This window comes from Thunnus thynnus, chromosome 1, assembly GCF_963924715.1.
Source record: "Thunnus thynnus chromosome 1, fThuThy2.1, whole genome shotgun sequence".
Lineage (NCBI taxonomy): Eukaryota > Metazoa > Chordata > Actinopteri > Scombriformes > Scombridae > Thunnus > Thunnus thynnus.
In genome coordinates, this window is record NC_089517.1 from 9,550,140 (window position 1) to 9,566,225 (window position 16,086).

The 16,086-nt window shown below is 39.2% G+C and overlaps 1 protein-coding gene across 1 annotated transcript in view; it reads left to right on the forward strand.

The window, feature by feature from the left end:
• The window catches only part of ddb1 (damage-specific DNA binding protein 1), a 48,593-nt gene that overhangs the window by 21,304 nt on the left and 11,203 nt on the right, over positions 1 to 16,086 (forward strand). The window contains exons 14-21 of the mRNA XM_067578408.1: positions 2,165 to 2,328; positions 3,841 to 3,948; positions 7,287 to 7,494; positions 7,779 to 7,874; positions 8,290 to 8,401; positions 10,206 to 10,329; positions 12,415 to 12,579; positions 13,140 to 13,234. Of these exons, the coding sequence (XP_067434509.1) occupies positions 2,165 to 2,328; positions 3,841 to 3,948; positions 7,287 to 7,494; positions 7,779 to 7,874; positions 8,290 to 8,401; positions 10,206 to 10,329; positions 12,415 to 12,579; positions 13,140 to 13,234 (1,072 nt within the window). The remainder of the gene's footprint in view (positions 1 to 2,164; positions 2,329 to 3,840; positions 3,949 to 7,286; positions 7,495 to 7,778; positions 7,875 to 8,289; positions 8,402 to 10,205; positions 10,330 to 12,414; positions 12,580 to 13,139; positions 13,235 to 16,086) is intronic.

The following is a 16,086-nucleotide window of genomic DNA, read 5'->3' on the forward strand; positions in this document are numbered from 1 at the left end:
AAACAGAGAAAGGTGAGGTACGACACATTTGAGTTAATTTCTGTAATACTTGGAAGGTTACGTAATAGTCTAACTAATACATTTGCATGATAATTGAATAATTAACAACAGGGAAGAATCTTGCATATGAGATACACAATACCCAACAGAACTGTTGCATTAAGGCTTAATTAATCAAACACTAATTTGCTATATTCCCTGTAGTAGCCCAACTTCGTGTCTGACTCACAGTTTTGTTTTATTATTATCCCGCATTATCTTAGCTTAATATTTATTTTTTCTTTCCCGATCTGCAATAAACTCTCTTATTTTTAGGTCCAAAGTGATAAGTGCACCAGAACCGCTTTAGAGTCTTCCATTTCTTATGCTGCTGCTGTGCTTCATTTGCCCTTGTGGTTGTCTTTGTGGCCTTATTGCAATATAACTGATTTGAGACACTATTTTTACAGCGGTTAAAAGAATTCAAGGATGCAAAAAATGATTATTCTTTTCCGTAGAAAGACACACCGCTCTGAAAATGGTCACCAGGGCTGCTTAGAGCACAAAGTGTTTGTTCGCAACCTTGAGAGTGTTCATGAACGATGAAAAGAATGAAGGAGACAGACTGAAGTGTCTCACCAGAGCTGTAAAATAATGTTTGACCCGCATCAATAAACAGTCAGTTTGCCAGTCTCACAGTTCTGTAAATATTCAGATAGATAATAGTTGGATTAAAGGTGTTTATATGGCTGAAATTCTCTCCTGTGGTGCAATTAAATGGAAACGCTCAACACACTGCGCTGCGATTATCTTGATATTATATTTGCATTATTGATTTTGTTCTGTTACAATACAAGATTTCACCCATTTTTCTTAATTTACAAGTAAAATCAAATTTTAAAAATTATTGAAATCATATAAAAAAACGAGTAAGAGACATTAACGATGAGTTAATGAATGAGAATGAAAATACATAATACACATAATATATTGCAGAGACGGAGATTGGATATAATGGTGTAGTATAGTGTAATCAATACTGATATATGGTCCTGAACCTGGTTATGAATAAAATAATCAGTCAGGAATATCTGTTTTTGTCGAATCCACTGAATTAAACAGCTAACAAATCAAGATTTTTAAATATTAAGATAAATCTAGTATTGCCTTGAAGCAGTCTCAGTCATTGATCTGCAGCATTGTGTCCACCATCTGCTAATTCAACTGGAGATATTAAAGAACTACAAATTTCATCATCTCACAATACATATTGTCATAACTCTAAATATGGTATATTGAGAGGTAATCAGACATTTAAATTCAGAATTAATCTGTTTTTTTTGTTGTTTTTTTTAAATTTTATAATAATCAACAATTCATCTGATAGTTGAAAGTGCAGACATGACATACAAAGGTCAGTGGATGTTGCAATTACGTCGTTTGCGTCTTAACCAACATGTTCCAATCAATATCATTATTCATTTTCCCATAATCCCATACTGGTCTTTCCCAGACAAGCACAATTCATACACAAACTAAACTTTATGTTCACATGACAAGCGGCTTGATTAATGTCCTGCTTCTTGCTGAAGCCCTGAATGCATTCAAATAGTGAACTTGTGAAGTGACTCATTTTGAAACGTCAACTTTTTTGCTGATTTTGAACTGCTCTTCACTTCATCATTTTTGACAAGTTAAGACATCCAGCCAGAATGTTCAAAATACGACTGAACTGATCCAAATTTCGCACAATACCAGTAACCCCCTGCCATGAATAGAGCCATCGCTCTACACAGAAATTGCATTGAACAGGCAAACGGGGAAAACGAGTGAAGTGATTGGTTGTTAATGATTCTTCAACCATAGAACTGACTCCTGAGAAAAAAAATCTTGTTGCCTTCCCACACGCCGGGTTGAGATCTCACCACAGTTTTATAGGAAATGAACAGTCGTCTGGCAACTTTAGACTGTGTGAACTCACAGCTCAACTCACCAGGAGACTTTGCACACATGAAGAGGGGAAAAAAAAAAAAAGAACCTACGCTGCGTGTCACTAACACATTAATCCCATCACTTGTTTTTCTCTGCGGTGTTGTCAGAGTTTGTCATATTCAATCAGTCCGCGTTCACACAACCTACAGGGCATCTTCCCACTGTTTTCTTATGTCCTCTACTCTGTCCTTAGTACCACGGAGATGGAGCATGAAGTGGCCTGCCTGGACATCACACCTCTGGGGGAAGGCGGCGGTGAGTCACCGCTCTGCGCGGTGGGACTCTGGACTGACATCTCAGCCCGTGTACTCAAACTGCCTTGCTTCACAGCCCTGCACAAGGAGATGCTGGGTGGAGGTGAGAGAAAAGGGGGAGGCGGGGTGCGCTTGACAGGGAAAAGGGGGACAGCTGTTAGCAGCTTGTGGAGAGAGATAGGTAGACTGAGATAATGACGAGTAAAGTTTATTTTTTAGAGCCCGATAAAGCACATACACTGTTTCAACGGGCTTCACAGATCCACAAATACAATAATTCCTAACTAAACCTCCTCTCTCTTAAAGGCAAGGAAAAAACTCCCCTGAAATTAAAGTAAAATTGTAATTCACATCGATGCATTTAAGTTGCAAATGCAAACTAGATGAGGAAGAAAACCTATTCCACCTTCCCATCACCCTAAAGTAGTTGGCGTAGCGACATCGGAGAGGGAAAATTTAATTAGAGATCACCTCTCCTCGAATGGCTGAGGGCTGCAATTGGAGCCGAACGTAGGACAAAGGCAATTACTAAAAATTAAAAGATGCTTTTAACAGTTAGCAGACACACAAAAACACAAATACGGGAGGTTAATTCAATAATAAGACATCCAGTGGGCCCATAATAGTGAAATGGCAGCTAAAATGTATTCTATCAGCAATTTTATTAATAAATGTAAATTACCGTTCCCATTAGGTACCATCTCTCTTCATGTGTATTCGAATATAAACTTCGCCGCCAACACAAACGCACTTAGTGCATCATTTAAGCATTTGAGACTTATTTAAGAATGTTAAAATATGCAAGAGAGGACTTGACTACTTTTTTTTTTTTGGTTAAAGTAATGAAAAAGTCAGCAGTCAGTGGAGACAAAGTTTCATAACATGATGAACTGGCACAGACTAGACTCTTCCATGAAGAATATCTCCACACAGTCTCTCTCCCAGCGTCATACATTATTTTGCTGGTGTTTTTGATTGAAAGTTGCTCGATGCTCAAACTCTGCCAGCTGAGGGTTTCTTGCTCGCTCTCCTAACGAGGACAGTGCGACTGCAGACTCTAGTCTAGGAGTTACAAACAGGAAACCTTCCTTTGAAAGATGACGAGTGTTTCTAATTGTTGTTATTTTTAGCTCTATCAGTGGAAACATTTTAACTTTGCATAGTTGTTTACTGTTAGTTTTGTTAAAATGGATTATATTTGTAATTTAGTTACACATATTTATTGTGAAATGAATTGCAAACACAGCCCTGTTTTAAATAAGGAAATAATGCATCTATATTTTCATGTAAATATTCAACTTTTCCAATAGCTGCTGCTTTGCGGAGAGTCGTCCAACACCCACTTAATCAGAGCAAACGCTGTCCTTTGACTTAATTGGCTCAAAGTCAGAGAAACTGATGTCTGGAAAATGGAAAAGACAGAAGGCTTTATATTCACCCTGCAGCATTTAAATGTTATTTTTTTCAGAAAGTTACAAGCCAGTCTAGCTGATAGCCCTTATTGATTTTTCTGACAGAGACATTTTGCCGACATTTATCACTTTTGGTGTTCATCTGTCAGCCTGTGACTCCAGAGTGGAGGAGAAATAAATCATTTTGCTGTGTGCATCCTCAGAGATCATCCCTCGCTCGATCCTAATGACCACCTTTGAAGGCAGCTACTACCTGCTGTGCGCTCTGGGAGACGGAGCGCTCTTCTACTTCGGTCTGGACCTGCAGACAGGTTGGTCCCTCCCACCTCCCCATCATACACGTCTTACACCTGTTAGACAGGAGCTTCACATATTTGGAAGAAGGGCCTTCAGGCGGGGCCACGGGCAACTGTCTGAGAACATTTTCATTTGTAGAATATTATTTCATGGAGAATTGCGTAACTGCCAGCGCTATAATTGGATGTAATGGTGAAGAGACTCTGTAGCCTAAAGAAACTCATGTTACAAGTTTAATTGGAGGTCGGCTGTTTGTCTTCAGAAAAAGATGCGATGATGCAATCAAATGCTGTGATTTCACACATACGAGCACATCAAGGCAACTTTTACTGACCTAAATATGCAAGTTTAAGACACCTATTTTTATTGCTATTTCATGTATAAACTTTAATACTCTTAAAAAAGAAGAAGAAGAAGAAGTTGGAGCATCTTTAGCTTCTGGACTGTGATGTATTTCCCAGTGAAAAGGGAATATTTGAGCAGCGTACAGTTAAAAGAGAGATTTCAATCAAATCCTTGAAAACAGAGATTTCACCCCACCGATATCCAAACACACATCTCTTCCTGTCTTTCTTCATACTTCATAGCTACTCGCCCCAAAGTCACATTCGATTGTATGGACTTTTTGTAAACACCCCTGAGTGCAGGATGAGTCATCAAACATTTGAAACCGTTTAACAGGAAGAGAAAAGAGGGATTTTGATATTAAAAATACTCTGATATCGATTTTTTTTTTTACTTCTATCTGGCGTATAATGAAATGAATGAACAATTAACACCAGGGGGACGCAGGATTAAAGCTGGGGAAATGTATTTTTCATATCACTGGGACTTTAAAACTCACCAGTACAGGCAGGCATTAGAGCAACAAAGCGTCTCTTTTGTTTGTTTTGTTTTTTTCTGTTTGATGGTTTTACTGACTAGATTGATCTAGATAGATCTGAACCATTTAGATATCAGAGAAGAACGTTAAATACAGAACCAATGAGTGTGTCTACAATCCTGGTTATGACTAGAGAGATTCGATAAAAACCTGTTTATGTGTTTGCAACTTTTGGTTTTCCTTTTTAGGTCCCCAGACTGGGTTATCTTAATGTCATCTATTATAAACAGTCGAGCTTTCTCATACTGGGTTTGTTTCCCATGGAACTCTCTCCAACTTCCCATCAGCGCAGCTTCCACCATTAACATTTTTAAACCAAGACGTAAATAGTGGCCTTGTACTTTGGCCTCAAATTACATAACAAGTGATATGATGCAAGTTAAATCCAGCACAAAGTATTAAAATGTAGCTGTGTTCAGTAGGGCTGCAACTATTGATTATTCTCAGTTTCGATCAGTCAGAAAATGGTGAAAAACAAACAATTTCTCACATTTAAGAAGCCGGAGTGTCAGAGAGCTTTGAAAAAAATGAGTAAAGCAGTTTATTGATTATCCTAATAGTCTCTGATTAATTATTTGTTGGTTGACTAATAAACGAACCGACTGTTTATCTCGGCTCCGGTGGCAGGTTTTAAGAAAGCTGCACACAAACAAACAGCAGACGCTGATCAGAAACACGGATAACGTTGTAATCGTGTACACAAGGGTGTGAATATAATCAGGTTACTTTGTGTCCCTTGTAAACATCGTGTAGTGAATTGAATCAAGAACAGGATAAGACTCCCAACCAGAATACTAGCGTGCATACAAATGGACTCATTCATTTTGCTTCGGCTTGATCAGCTTATAGTCATAGTTTGTACAGCGGTCATAAGGGACAAAATGTATAAAATGTGTTTACTATAAAGATCTGTCAGTATTATGATTGTTAGTTGTGCACATGGGTGACAAATTATTTATTTGTTTGTTTTTGTTTTACAGGGTCAATGCACATTGATCAGTATTACTGTAAATGTGCAAAAAGGTTCATTTTAAACTATAACAATAAAACAAGGATAAACTGATAAACAAAGATATTTAATGCACCCATCTGTATATGAGATGGTGATTCTGCACAAAAGTAGTAACTTTCATGGTTAAAGGCGTTCAGGCTCTTGCTTCTTCATTCACAGGTGAAAGAGTCCAAATCATGCAGCTGCTTTTATTTGGGTGATTTATTCTCACTTTGAACAAATAATACAAAAAGCATCTCTGAGTCTTACTTGAGATCAAAGACTGCACCAATGCCCCCCCCCACCCACCACCCCCTCCCCTCCCCCGTCCTACACTTGTTTCCAGTATGTTTGTGGAAGAAGACACGACTCAGTCCCGCCTCTTCCTTCTATCACAGCTGATCATCATCATCATCTGATTAACAACAATAAATCCCCAAAATAATTGCTCAAAATATTAAGAAGACATAAATGAAACTACTAACACAAAAATGTCTCTTGTGACCCGAAGCACTGTCTAACGTAACATTTTTTCCCCACTGGCCCATTTGACCAGTATAGAGTTTTACTGGCCTGCCAGCCAAAAAAATGAAAATAACTTTTTTTTTCCATAGTTTTGGTGATTTCTTCATTATATACATAACAAATACATAACGAATTCCCTTTAGATTTGTTTTCCTTTAGTTATGGATATGTAATGTTTATATATATTACATAAATAGGCAAAATATAAAATTAGGCACATATTGGATCAGTAAAAGAACGGCATATAAATAAAAGCCAGAGAGTAAGGAACACATAGGGAGAACAGAGTTTATGATAATAACATTTCAGCGAGTATGGATGATGCTGATAATAAACTCTCGTGTCAAGAACTGAGTCGACGCTGTGACATTTGAAGAAACGTACTCGTTAAGACGGAGCAGCAAGAGAAAGAACATAATGATGTTTGTTTGTGTTTGCGCGTACGCTCCGAGCTTCTGTCTGCCTCCAAGAGCCACCTGTCCACTACAGACACAGAGCTGAACTGTAATGAATGAATGAATGAATGAAGAGGAGAAATGCAGAGGAGGAAGATGAAACAGAGACCGAGAGCGTCTGTCTCCACAGTAAATCATCTGTTTGAGTGTTTGGTGGTTATTTATTTGTACCGCCGTGAAACAGTCAGAAAAGAATGTTTTATTTCTCTCAGTCTCCGGCTTTGTTCTCGCTACCGCCGCTCCCTCTCCTCGCTTGACCACCGCCGCTCACGCTCTCTCTCTTTTTCTTTTGTCTTTTTTAACTTTACTTTTCCTTTTTTTGTTATCAAATGAAGAGAAACGTCCTCCCCTCGTCCTAAACTTGTATACCCGTGACTTTGTTTGGCGATCTCTGGCCGATCAACCCGCCCTGCTTAAACCTTTACTGACCCGATGGCCCCCCTGCTTCTCAAACTGGAGATAAACTCGTGTTTTTAAATCTTCTTTCCTTCACCCCAGGCGCCCTGAGCGAGCGTAAGAAGGTCACGCTGGGCACCCAGCCCACCGTGCTGAGGACCTTCAGATCCCTGTCCACCTCCAACGTCTTCGCCTGCTCCGACCGACCCACCGTCATTTACTCCTCCAACCACAAGCTGGTCTTCTCCAACGTCAACCTCAAGGAGGTCAACTACATGTGCCCACTCAACTCTGAGGGCTATCCCGACAGGTCAGCGGCACTTTTACTACTTTATTTAGCATTTGATGAGTTTGCATCTTTACAGGAAAGTGTTGTTGTCTTCTTCTGTGCTTTTTAAGAGCTCATAAACATGCAGGCTTCATTACTTTTGTTGTGATCCTCAAGCGGACACGGTTGGTTGGTTGTGATGTTGATCACTGGAATGATACATCTAAACTTTGTTTTGATTTTGTAGGGATTGGGTGTATTCTTCTTCTTTCTCTTTTCTCCTCTTGCCAATCCTGAATCTTGTTGTTTTTGGGTTTTTTTTACAGTCTGGCTCTGGCCAACAACAGCACTCTGACCATCGGCACCATCGACGAGATTCAGAAACTCCACATCCGCACCGTTCCCCTCTATGAGTCTCCCAGGTCAGTCCTGTTGTCAAATATTGAGTAAGAATTGAAGCTCAACTGAACATTTCAAACCCATCATCTGCACAGAAACGCTTCATGTGTTTTGTGTTTGCAGTAACTTCGCCTCTGATTCTATTTTAGCTTCTTTGTCTTGTTGTTTTCGTCGTACATCTGCTGAATGATTTTCTGTTCCCTCTTTTTGTACTCCAGGGTTTTAAGGGACAGCTGTGACTCATTGTAGCTAAATAAGTTATTAAAAGGTTGACTGTTGTGTTATAGAGTTGGAAAAACATCAGCAGTCTTCAGGCAACTTGTTTTTGTTCAGCTTACCACACTTGGCTCTTTTCATGTTCGCCTGTGTGTCCTCCACTGACTTTTTTTTCTTCTTCTCTCCTCTCATCTCTCTCTCACTCTGTTAACAAACCACCAGGCGGATCTGTTACCAAGAGATCTCCCAGTGTTTCGGGGTCCTGTCAAGCAGGGTGGAGATTCAGGATGTGAGCGGCACCACCTCTGCCGTACGCCCCAGCGCGAGCACTCAGGTACCGTAGCCGCCTGTTGTGTTTGGATAATAAACACTCGAGGGCTTTTTCACTGTTTTCTAAGCAGGAACACTGACTGAGATTATTATTTATAACATCAGACCGGGAGCTTGTCAGGACAACAGATGTCTTGTCCTGCTAGCCACGTAGCAGGTCTGCTGGTACCAGACCCTGCTGTTGTGTACAGGTGGATAGTTTGGTGTTTTATTTTGTTAGTTTTGTGCAACTTTAATTTGATTTTCAAACACAAAAGTTTGACACAAAACTCGTACAGGAACAGAGTCTTTCACTGACACGTAATGAGTTATATATATTTTACTTGTTGTTCATGTTGTAGCCTTAAGATAAATATAAATTTCCCATGAAGTTTATTTCATTGATAGCTGCAGACCAGTTGTCCTTTTGTTGAAGGTCTTGCCTGAAAACATTTTTATGTGACGGATTTCTTGCTCGCAGTCAAAAGCTTTTTATAAAGATATTCATCCTGTGCTGTACATTGTTGCCCAAGTATTATGTAACATAAGAGCGATCAACTTCTATTCCCAACATTTTCATAATCGCTTCAGCAATCTGTTGTAGTGCTAAAACTAACCATTATTTTCATAATGAATTAATCTGACGATTATTTTCTCACTTAATCTTTTTGTCTGTTCATCAGAAAGCAGTGAAAAAGTTATCATTTCTTAGAGATCATAGTGATGTCTTCAAATGTCTTTTTTTTTTTTTTGTCCGATCAATAGTCCAGAATCTGAAGATTTGCTGTCGTGTGTGACACATAAAAGTTTAAAATCATCACATTTTAAAAAGCTGCAAGTTTTATTAAATGATCAAAACAGTTGCTCTTACCAACATGAATCACATGAGGATAAGCCCAGTAGATATGAGAAGGTTTTTTTTCTTGCCCCCCAGCATTCATTTTATCACTGAGAATACCTTTTGTGTAAATTTCAATTTGGAGCCACAAACCAAAAAAAATGGTATTATCTTCTTCCAACAGAAGTCTCGTCAGGACCTTTAGTAGGTAGTCCTGGTCTGGCTTCCTCATATATAATTATAGTCATCCTCAGTTATCTTCAGGCCCAATTTTTCTCTCTCTGACCTTTTAGTTTTATAGTCAAAGCACCAGAATCTGAGCAGAAACATTTTTTTGTTGACTTTTTTGAAAACTTTTTTTACTTGATAACTGACAAATCTTCCTTTATAAAAAGCCTGTAACATGGTTTTATCCTGTTTGGGCTCTACTTCAGAGACACGTAGGTAGTCAGGAATTTAAATGAAGGAATTTAAATGAATCGTTTTACCTACTCGAGCTAAATTTGGCTGTTGTGAGAGTTCAAACCAAGTCAAAGTCGAATCACATTAAACATAACTTGCCTTTTGTTTGATTTGTTGTCAAGGAATACCGACAATGAGATTTCAGCTGCCAAGAAAAAGTAGTAGTGTTTTTAAAAGAGATTCTCACTTGGCAAGCTAATCAAAAAGTAATTTCAGCCAGATTTACTGTGACAGCATGTGTTGTGTCCACTCAGCTTGGCTCCTCAGCTTTCCCAAAGGGACAGGCGTGTAATTTATTTGTGTTTTGTTTTTATCGCTGTGACACATAACTTTGCAGAAACAAAACAGAGCCAAAGTGCCTCTCTCTCACACACACGTGATGACCAAAAAGATGTTTACCGAGTTTTTAAACGCTGCTGCTACAGATGGTGCCGAACTCGCTCAGAAACAGAGATTTGAATTTCTATACACCCTTTATTAGACTTCTCTTTGTCTTCCCGTCCCGAATGATAAATTTACATACTTCCAGGCTCTCTCCAGCAGCGTGAGCTCCAGCAAACTCTTCCCAAGCAGCACATCTCCCCACGAGACATCCTTCGGCGAAGAGGTGGAGGTTCACAGTCTGCTAGTCGTGGATCAGCACACCTTTGAAGGTGAGACAGCCCAGCTGTACATTTCCATTTGATTTCACGGAGCTAGTGCTTTCATAAGGTGCTTGTGATGCTAAAATAATGGGCTCAGCTCGGGGAGAGAATTACCTCCAGTGGAAGCAGGTCGCTGAAGAAAAAACTTTGCCTGACGCTCGTTCATCAAGCTATTGTACGCTCATATCTGATGTTCAAACGGATGCACCACAAAGTTTTTATTTATCTGATCCAACTTTGCCGTCATCCTAACTTACATGTCATGTCTTACTCTTATATGTCATTTTTAACTACTTTACACAGTAACACACGCAGGCTCTTTATGGAGACATGAATGATTGAACATGTTGGGCTTCATGTAAATCATTTCCATGTCAGAGCTCATGTCAGGTTTCTGCTCCTTTCTATTTTGCAATGCATAACTCTCTGCACTGAGCCTTCCTTTAAAAAAAAAAAAAAAAAGATCCACAAGTTACCACACCCGCATAAATTAGAGTATCTTCTATGTTAATAATATGTAAATAAGGGACTGCTTCAGCACGTCGTGTCCACAGCTGAATCCAATTTATCAGTGTGCGATCAGATTACTGCTCATTTAGATGTTGTGAGATTTTCATCAATCAGACATGGAGACATTCTTATGCAGTGTTGTAAAGTGTCTGGTATGTGTACTATGAATATGTACCCCAAGGAAACTCGGAGTCTGTATTCATAGTGTAATCAGTTACTCGGTTATTGCTCCACCACTCGAATCCGCAGTCGTTTCAAAGGTTTGCTAAACATGGCCGCCGCTGTTTAAGTCACACGCTACATTTTTCAGCTGCTGCATTATTGATATTAGCCGTGTCAAATAGGTTTTATTGGATGCATGATTTTTGCATATTTATGGTTATTATGGAGCATGTGATCCACTGCTGCTGGCTACCTATTCCAGCTGAGTTAAGCAGTTAAAGTCCATCCATGACGCCTATGTCAAGCCTGACTGCTCGGCGTGAATTAAGAACATAAAGGTGAAAGGTATCCTCCCTTTACAGGTGCTTTAACAGGAGATTAAAGTAGCTAAATAGATAAATAATGAAACTGTACACTCCTGTCAAGAGATCTAATCAGGCAAAATGCAAAAAAAACCCCTGATGTAATATAGATGTGGTACATGGAGGATTACAGTTTATGACATAACCCTCATAGTCACGGTGATATAATTACCCAAACTGTCCGTTTTCAACATCCATCACAGTTTACAGAGTTCCTGGTTCACTTCTGACACACTGCACATGTCAGAGCCGTGCATGCTCAGGTTTTCCAGGGCAACGAGGGGTTATTAATGACATTTCTGGTGGGCTCACTTTGGTTTTTAGCCACGCTAGCGGCACAGCTCTGTGGATGGCGACGTCGGTCAGTCTACCGCTTAGATACCTCAACAACTATCGGACGGACGGCCATGAAATCTGGCACAGACAGCCTTGAGTTTTCTCTAGTGCCACCATGACATTATGGCTTTGACAATATATCCTGACAACTATTGGATGGATTACCTGGAAATTTGGCACAGATATGCATGCATCCCTCCCTAGAATGAATTGTAATAGCTTTGCAGATGCCCTGGATTCACACCAATACTCCAATACTTTAGTTTTGACTAAATACTAATGACATTCCCATCAGCCTCAGCTGTCCTCTGTGTTTAGTGCTAATTAGCAAGTGCAATTAGCTAAGACGCTAAACCAAGATGGTAAACGTGATGAACATCTGACCTGCTTAACATCAGCATGTCAATATTGTAATTGCGAGCATGTTAGCATTTAGCTCGAAGCGTCACTGTGACTCTAAATCTTGTCGCCACTAAATAAACCGATAGATGATCTGGCTAAACGGTTTGCTCACCTGTCTGAGACTCTAATCCTTCATATTTCTTGGTCATAGTGATGTCACTGTGTTCCCAGAAAATAAGACTCAAGTTGTAATGAAGCTGAATCATCTTTTAACTGGACAGTCATGATAAAACAACAGATAAATGTAAAATCCTCTTCACAGAGAGGTGTATCTCGCAGCTCTCACACTCAGTTTCTTATCTGTTCTTTGTATCTCTACCAGTCCTCCATGCCCATCAGTTCCTCCCCAGCGAGTACGCCCTCAGCATGGTGTCGTGTCGTCTGGGAAAAGACCCATCAGTGTACTTCATCGTCGGCACTGCCATGGTGTACCCAGAGGAGGCCGAGCCCAAGCAGGGACGCATTATTGTCTTCCACTACACCGACGGTCAGTACCAAAGCGTTTTCATAAGCTGTCTCTCTCTCTCTCTCTCTTCTGCAAACACAAAGAAACCCAAGCGCACTATCAACCTCAACCCTGTTTGTTCTTTCATCCAGCTCATTTTGCTTTTGCTCTCTTTATCCTTCATCCTGTTTTTTTTTCATCTTCTCCTCCCTCTGCTCCGTCCTAGTTCTCCACTCACGGACACTTTGTCCTACCTTGCTCTTGTTTCCCTCCTCACTTAATCATTTTCTTATCTTTTCTTATCAGACTTTCTTCTCTCTCTCTCTCTTTTTCTCTCACCACCACTGATTCCTCCTCATTCCCTTTCATACTCTCAAGGTGCATCGCCTGCCTTTCATATATCCTCCTGTACTGAATGCCTCACCTACTCTTTTCTTTAAAAACTTTTCCCCCCAACATCTCTCTCACAAGTCGTTGAGCTTCACGCTCTCTCCTCTGCATCACAAAGATCTCGTACATGCTAGTATAGATTGATATTGAGCATGTAACACTTTGAATGCCGGCTGAATAGAGGCTGACAGACATTGTGCTCTTTGCTACAGGCAAGCTGCAAACTGTAGCCGAGAAGGAGGTGAAAGGAGCTGTCTATTCGATGGTGGAGTTCAATGGCAAACTGCTGGCCAGCATCAATAGCACGGTAAGTGGTGCTTGATAGTGTTGACGTTTTCAGACACACACACACACAGCACTCCACGTTTTCGTCACTGAACCGCAGGTATTGTATGATCATCTACAATCTGTTTTTAAGAGAAAAAAACACAGCTTGAACTGTGAATTGACTCCGAGGTACACCAGGAACTAAGTCAGTGTGTCAGATTATGTTTCTACCTCAAACCTGCTGTCAAAATGAGAGAAAAGAGTCGTTTAGTACAATTAAAATCATTATGGCTGCAACTTACGATTGTTTTCATTATTGATTAATCCGCCAACTATTTTCTCTGTCTGTCAAATGTCCGAAAATAGTGAAAAATACCTGTTGTTATTATTATTATTATTCCTTCCTATTATTATTATCTTCATGTGTCTCTTTGTTTGTTCAACCCTCAGTCAAAAACTCAAAGATATTCAGTTTAATATCATGTTTGGCAAAGAAAATCATTAAACGACCACATTTGAGAAGCTGAAACCAACTAATATTTGGCATTTTTGCAAAAAAAAAATACATATAATTAAAATAATTATTGCCGATTAATTTTCTGTCAGTCGATTATTCAACAGATTTTTGCAGCTCTAACAATAATTTCTCTTAGTCCTTGAGAGTTTGATTAATTATTGGAAAGTGATCGCTCTTGTTGAGAATAAGTTAATGCTTCATGTGTTCAGTAGGGCTGAGTAACTTTGAAGATTTCTGGATAGAGAGTGCAGGAGAGAGAGGGAAACATAACGATGCTTAACAGAAACTAAAACTGGATATTTTTCTCGCGGTTACTTAATTAAAAACACAGACAGGCTCTTAGCAACACTTTGATAACGACCTCACACACATTTCATGTTTTGCTGAATGCTGAAACGTCCCGGCCGGTTATTTGCTTCCTGATTACCTACTTTAATTACAATCAATACGTTGCTGTTGGGGAGGGGAGCCGCCACGACGGGGAGCGATGAGGGGAAAAAGTACAGACTGCTCCAAGGTCAAGGGTTTTATTTTCAAATAGCCAATAAACTTATATAATTATTATTTAGCTTTTTTTTTTTGCAGAATCATATCGTTTCCTTGAGGCCGTGTCTGCAGTCTGGGGGTTTAGGTATCTCTGATTTTTGAAGATATCTAATCTGTCGGAGCATTTAATGCCACCTTTAGATTGAAGTATCGAGTCACAGTCAGACCTTTTGACACAATCTGACATTCATTATTTTCTGTTCTCACTTTTTAGACTTTTTTCTCCTTCTTTTCACCAGGGAGTCAACCTCTGTAGTTGTGTGTTTTGACTTTTTTTTTTTTGTCTTTCATGATTTAAGAAGCATTTAATCTGCTCAGGGTGAAAAGTGCCTCCTCAGTCATTTTAAAGTCCAATTTCTAAATAGACTTATCCCGTATGGATTGCTCTGTGAAATCCTTGACACACAGTGTGAAAGAAACATTCTGCCCCCCCTTTCCACCCCCCTACCACTGCCCTGTAATGCCACGCTTATCCACACTGAGCTATAGATAGATTAAAAGGATTAAAAGCTTGAAAAGGCAGCCTCATCTTAAAGATATCGAGAATCAAATAGTCATGGGTTGCAGATTTCTCATCACACAGAAGGCCTCGTTTCCTACGACGACCCACATGAGTTCTTTAACATTATCTGCATTGTACATATCTTTTTAAAGGAACAATTTCACGCCGTATCAGTTCAGTACTGTTTCAGATATGGCGGGTTGATGACTTAAGCTTGCATTTCAAATATTTAGATGTTTAACTTTGGTAATTGTTTTTGGTGTCAGCTCCTCTGAATCAAAGAAGAAATGTTTCCTTCTAAACTCACTATGATGTATCAGCGTTATCAGTCGTCAAGGAGAAATCCATCACCTCAGTTTCTCTAGGAATGTTGTCCTAGATATAGTTCGACATTGCAACAGAATCAGTGAAACACCCTCCTAAATTACTTTTTATAATTGATTTATAATAGTGATTAATAATTCCATCATTTGGACACGTTGCACTGGTGGATTGTTCTCTTTACTTTAACATTTTCCTGGAAAACGGTTAGCTATTCTATCATCTTTACTCTCTCAAACTTCATATTTTTGCTATAATTATTACATATCTGGGGCATGTGAAAAGTTTTTTTTTTTTTTTTTTAATGTAGGAAATTCCTAACTGGCATAGAAATACACAAAAAAGTTTTACATAAACTGGCAAAAAAACATTATTTCTACCCATAGTTACTCTAATCTATTAGACACCACAGACCCATTAACGTGGCTACACTGGCTGTGCTGCATTGTATCCACTGACAACAACCAAAGAGCATCAGTCATCAATATTCATCCCGCTCTGATTCTCAAAGGTCAGATTTAGTCGTTGTTTTTATGTGAGAAAGAGAAAAAAATGTAATAAAGTGACAAAAACACATTTGTGATGTTCAGAAATGCTCGAATTAAAATGCTTCTTGTCGTCAATACAAAATGAATGCATTTGATAAATATAAATTGAACATGTATTGAGTTTTTTTCAGTTATTTAAAATGATCTGCCTTTTCAATATCAGCATGTGCTGGAAACAGACTCATACATCAGCATTGAAAACACTCTCAGTCTGAGCCTCCACAAAATCAATACGTATCTGTTTTGTTTGGTTTTTGTCCTGCAGGGCGATCAAAACAGTACAATTTAAAAAAAGAAAAGACTTAAATAAATAAGATGCAGGTCACTGGCAGAGGTAGATTGACGTGTTTAATGGAATCGAACTGTTAAAAAACTAGACGATAACCAGGATGGTCACATGACAAATCATAATGTACATATCCACATATTCAAGAGAACATTTCAGTTTACATGACAGA